This window comes from Solanum tuberosum, unplaced genomic scaffold (genome assembly GCF_000226075.1).
Source record: "Solanum tuberosum cultivar DM 1-3 516 R44 unplaced genomic scaffold, SolTub_3.0 scf01004, whole genome shotgun sequence".
In the NCBI taxonomy this organism is placed as follows: Eukaryota; Viridiplantae; Streptophyta; class Magnoliopsida; order Solanales; family Solanaceae; genus Solanum; species Solanum tuberosum.
In genome coordinates, this window is record NW_006239898.1 from 36,013 (window position 1) to 42,116 (window position 6,104).

The following is a 6,104-nucleotide window of genomic DNA, read 5'->3' on the forward strand; positions in this document are numbered from 1 at the left end:
AATTTCTTTTTATCAAGTGTTTGATTCATCGCTAAATTTGGATGTCATCAATTAGTGTTAATTTAGCCGCCACCTAATGTATATAAAAATTGCAGAACTTATTCAAAGCAACAATTAGCCATCATGTGAAGAGAGACTAATAAAATATGTTACAGATAGATAATAAATAGAATATTTATCGATGATTTATGTTGTTATTTGTACAATAATTATCGAAAAATTATGGAGTATTATATTTTCGGGTGGCTTGCACGAAGATTATGCAATTTATTTAAATAGTCAATGAAAAAAAAAATCACGTGTGAGAGAAGAAAGCAGTATACATCGAAATTAAAATTTGAACTTAAACATGACAGTTCAATTGGGGCAACATGTCATCAATTAGCCATCTTGCCAAATATTTATATGCTTCTTGGGTCATATGAATTCCATCCCAATTGATATAAGTGCTCGGGTTAGCACACACTTCAACTCCTGGAAACCCACATCTTTTACGTATGTTATAATTATAATCTCCTCCTCCTGTTCCACAACATGCTTTCTGTAGAGAGTTTTTATCGAATCCTGAAAATATATTTCAATCAAGAAATTTTTTAATTACATATGACTTTTGACCTCAAAAATTGAAAAAAGAAACGACGATCTTTTTAGAACTTACCAAATCTCACTGCATTTTGTAGTAACCACATATAGGCATTGTAGTAGTCACCATAAATGAGTGTAATGTTCGGGTGTTTTTTCTTCATTTCATCAATAGCTTGTTGCAAATGATTGTTGAAAAAGATTGAAAAATTATTTAAATCTTTCAAACAATGATACTCGTCGTAAGCATTTGAGTTGTCAGTCATGAATCGCGTTAGAAAAATTGGGACACAACCAATAGGAAAATTGCCTGGAACTATAATTCGAGTTGCCCCAAAATCGATGACCCTCTGAAATGAAAACAACAATTGATAATTAGAAAATAAATTTAGATAAATAAAAATCAAAAGTTCATATCAAAACCTCACTTTAACACCATGGATGATAGTTTGAACAACAGTTGGCACCATTCTTCGCAACTCTTCGATGGTTTTACCTTGTAATAAACCATAATTGAATTCATTTCCTCCTATTTCTCCAACTAGGAAAAGTGATTTCTTCAATTTACCAATGGTGCAGGTAGTTTCAAAATGTGAAGACATCCAATCAAGTTGCACAGTTAATGAACTATTGGTAAATGCTGTATTAAAAATCTTGTTTTCCGCCATAATTTCAGCTGATATACCAGTACACCCTGCTACTGCGAAATTCACACCATGTCTGAAATTTGCACTTCGATCCTTGTAAGGATTTAGAAGCGGAAGACCCGATTCCAATGCTGTCACAATCATGAAAAAACGTTATTCAATCTTTGAAAAATAACTTGTCTATTTCGAAAGTGGTAGGGATACAAACATATATACCTATGAAATCAATCATGATCATGCCATCAGAACAACGTCCCGTTGCGTTCTGATAAAAATTTATTCCATAAGGATGACTTCCACAATCAGAATGAGATTGACAAAGAGGCTCTCTGATGCAATTGCCAGTATCAGAAATTGAGTCACCAAATTGATATATTCTATCAATTTTGCAATTTCTCAATCTTGGTTTTTCAAGCTTGATTATTTCTTGTGCATCACTTTTCTGTTGAAAAATCAACAAACAAACAAGTATGACATGAAAGATTATGCTAACTGTCAACGCCATTTTTACTGATTATGAAAATTTTAAACACCAGATTTATAAGCAACCAATTTAGATTATTAATAATAATAAAAACAACAATAGCAGTAGTTGTACTAGTAATTATTATTATTAGTGCCAGCTAGCAAGATATTATTAAATTATCAGGATAACAATTTAAAAGTATTACATGATAATTCACGCGATTAGTTATATATATTTAATAAGCAGTTAACTTGTCTGTATTATTCCCTCTCTTTTTTTCTTCTTATAAAATAGTTCCCTTTATTCATCATACTTTTTTTTTAATTCGTTCAAAAAATAATGTCAAATTTAATAATAGGAAATAACTTAACTTTAAATCTCACTTTTAGCTTTAGTGAAATAATTTATAACTATCTAAGCGGTTAAGGATATTTTAGACCATAAATTTATGAAGTTTTTCTCTTTTTCTTAATCTTTGTGCTAAGTCAAAACAATATCAAATTTCTTGGTGTTACAAAATGATAAATTATCTCTTAATTTTCCTAACTGAACAAGTATTGTTGGACATTCCAAATTAGTATAATGAACAAGTTATAAACTGAACGGAGGGAGTAATATATAACCAATGTATATCTATGAAGAAAAATTTAACCCCTTAAATCCAAATAACTATTTGTGACATTAGGTAACAATTCCGCTTGTATAATTTATTGATCATCACATAGCACATGAGACAGCGTTACATTACACGCCACCATGTGTTTTTAAACATTGTAATAAATTAATTAAAATCTTAATTTATTCCCATGTGATGTGCAATATGGGCATACATGTCTGATAATAAAATAAAAGCAATTATTTTCCCAGTTGACTATAGTGTTAGTGTTTACCCTAAAATAGCCCCAATTGAATTTGTAACTTATACGTGAATTGAATTGACTAATGACTAATCAGATAATTATGACGGAATGAATCAAAGTAAATAATATGGCAATTTATTTATCGAATGTAAATAAAAATAGCTTGTTTAGCGGAATTTTGAATGTTCATAATGAAGATGCATGATTCCAATTTGACTTCATCTTTGATGAACAACCATAAGGCTTTTGGCCCTTCAACGATTTTTACATTGAGTTACTTGATATAGCTTGAATTACATTGAAAGTTATATTTTGGATCTTAAAAAAATATATAATAAAACAAAACTATAATTTTCTCGTAGTTTTTTCCTCCATTCATCATGTCAATGTTGACATCCAATTTTGTACCTCCACAATATAAATTAATCATTTCGAGCTTCTCCAAATTTCAAACGATTTAAAAATAATTAGTTTTATAAAGTTTCCAAAAAATAATAATATAGTTTGCAAGATTTTTTTGTAATAGTTTTGTCACTTTTTCATAAATTTTAGATGATGTATATGTTTTACATAATTATGTATATAATTAGTATATTTTATGATTATTCGAAAATCGTCAAAAAAAAATAATAATAATAATAATTATTATATTTTAAATATTAGGGATGGTTATAGTTTTGAGTTAATAAATTTTATGAAATTCAAAATACTTTCAAGTTATTTTTTTAAAGTAATTTTATCACTTTTTAATAATAAGTATGTATATTTTTGCAATCACGCTATTTTATAAATATTTGAAAAGTCATCACAAAAGATTTTACATTTTAGTTAAATATTTTATTAATTTACTTTAAGTTATAGTTATAATATCGAGTTAATTGGTTTTTAATTGGTTTTGTAATTGAATTAGTTAGTTTATAATTAAGTTAATTATTTCTTATTTCGTTAGGATTAAGAAGATCATTAATTAATTTATATTAACTCATCTTGTTTAAATTTTAGGCCAAATTCACCAACTAAATTCTATTTAGCAATAATTGACACTTCAATTTAATTGCATTCTAGCCTTTCATAGTTTTGTCTCCAACTCAATTAAAAGCCATTTTGGGACTTTTATATTGCAATTCCAGCAACCCAACCTTTCCAGCCCAGCCTCTTTGTCCGTTTTCCCCATATTTCATTTTAACTTCCAGCAATTTCCAGCAGCAAATAACCCATTCCCAGCCCACTCTCTATTCCCTTTAACCCAACCCACTCTCCTTTAGCCCGACCCAATTCCCTTTTTCCTTCTAATCCCAGCGCTAAACATTAACTGTACGCAGCAGTCCAAAAATGTCAAAGCAGCAGCTGGAATGGTGGAATTCGCAGAAAAAGCAATTGTCTGCCCTCACCAAACCATTCCAGCCCTGCCTGTTGTCCGGATCTCATGGGATTTGGGTTGAATTCTTGCACAACGAGCAGCTTTTTGGTTCTTGGGAAATCTGAAATTGGGAATTGAGTTTGAGAATTCCGATTCTACCCTCGTTCTCACTTGAATTTCGTCCCTTTCCCCCCAAGAACGAACCCTAAATCTCCTCATATATAAACCCTTCCATTGTAGGGGTTAAGGGGGGGAATTTTATTTAGCAAAAAAAAATACAAAGGAAGGCTTGAGGATTAGTGTTTAAAATACAAGCTAAATACACTTCGAAAGCAAGGGATACAATAAGTTTCGACGTTTGGGCTCAATTTTCTGCCCAGACCTCTTGATCATCGTTTGTAATCGAGTTCTCGTGGTGAAGGTCGTCGCCTCTGCTCATCCGTCTCTGTTCGCTGCCCGAAAAGGGTAATCTCTCCCCTTCTTGCATTCTGTTTCTATGTAGTATGTGTTATTGTTTGATATTTAGCGGAATCAAGTTATGAGGATTAGTTGGTTTCTCCGTTTTAGTCTTTTGCTTTCAGTTTCGTTTCTCCTGTGAGATCTTGGGACTGTGAGCATGAAGTAAATATCAGTGAAGTTCTTTTGTGGTTCATTTAGTTTTGACTTTGAATGTATTAAGCTATATAGTCACGTCTCTTCATTGTTTACCCGATGTTCTGGTTTTCTTCTCTGATGTCTGATTCATCATTATAGATTACCACCATTGCTAGTCTAATGCCGTAGTATTTATCCATGCTCTTGCTTAACTCGAATACTGTTCATGTCATTTTTGCGTCTTCAACTCATGATATCATGTTTACAATTCACCTTACTCTTATTTTAACTTGGATCATTTGCTCATAGTTAATCTATTCCTAATTATGTATCTTGCCTTTCATATTGGAAATGTTTTGCTTTCGAAAATGTGGCCGAGAATCTGATTGTTCCTTTGCTTTCTAAGTGTAGTTTGGTCCATTTTGGTGTTACTCATTAATCAAATCTGGAGATTTTATTCCATGTTGTAGTTGATCATTTGTTATTCAATATTTTTGAATTGTCTACATTCTTGTTTGAATCTTATTTATTGTTTGCTGAAGCATAAATAAATTGTTACTATTTTCCTTATATGACTTAGTTTGAGAATAAATTGTTAGTTCTTTTTTTCCTTTAATACATATCATATGATCTTTGACGATGTTATTGATTTTAACGACTTGATTTCCTAGTCTAGTTTCCCATGTTCTTTATTTTTAGGAGCAGCTCTTAATAATTTCATATTCCATAATTTAATCTGCTTAGTGGATTATTTTTATCCATTTTTGAACACGTGTGGTTGATCCCAGGAAGTTTGGTTATTTTTTAGCATTTGGAAAATGTTATCTTGTTAAATGGGTTGATTTTAAACTAAGTGCATTTGTTTTACATTTTCTTGTTAACTTAAGCATATTTGGTTGTGTTATGTCTTTCTTAGTTAGCATAGTTTGATGTTTGGATGTAGCCGAATCAATCATGCTTGATTTGCTAAGTTTCAGCTTCTTCCATTTGGTCATCATATAGCTAGTATATAATCTTCAAATAAGCTCAAAGATTTAGAAGTGTTCAATGTATTTTGGAATAATACCATGCGCTGTGATTGATTTTCCTAGATGATAATGCAATGTGGTCAGAAATTAATAATGCTTACATGTGGTCTCTTCCAATTCTTGGTGTGTAAGGTTAACTGCAATTGAATTTGCAAAGAAAATGCCAAAGTTTCCTTTAGTTTAAAAAATATTACGTCAATTAATCTTCTTATTCCATTTGCTAATTTGTGTTTATTTGTTCGTTTTGTGTATGTCCGAGTGAGTCCTATGTACTCATGTCTACACCTCGCATTTCAAACGGGTCTTGGAGGCCTAAAACTCCCTCTTATCGAGTCAACCTCATCATTGGAAGCATATGGAATTCGGGGAAATCTATGTTATGAAAGAAGCTGAAACAGGTCTCGAGAAGTAAAAAAAAGGGTTGTATACAAGATGTATACAGCTATATACACTTATATACAGGTCAAAAAATGCAAAATACAGGGCTAAGATTAAATACAGGTGTTTGGAAGCAAGAAATACATGAAAAGGGTTGATATGCATGCCGATATACACTGATATACATCA

The 6,104-nt window shown here is 31.1% G+C and overlaps 1 protein-coding gene across 1 annotated transcript; it reads right to left on the bottom strand.

Annotated features, from left to right (window-relative positions):
• Positions 1-230: 230 nt before the first annotated feature.
• Positions 231-1,734, bottom strand: LOC102600484 (GDSL esterase/lipase At5g03980-like). Its single transcript, XM_006367783.2, has 4 exons — positions 1,446-1,734; positions 1,011-1,360; positions 659-932; positions 231-564 (listed from the first exon to the last, which is right to left on the bottom strand). The coding sequence occupies exons 1-4, from the start codon at positions 1,732-1,734 to the stop codon at positions 344-346; spliced, it is 1,134 nt and encodes a 377-aa protein (XP_006367845.1). The 3' UTR covers positions 231-343.
• Positions 1,735-6,104: the final 4,370 nt, after the last annotated feature.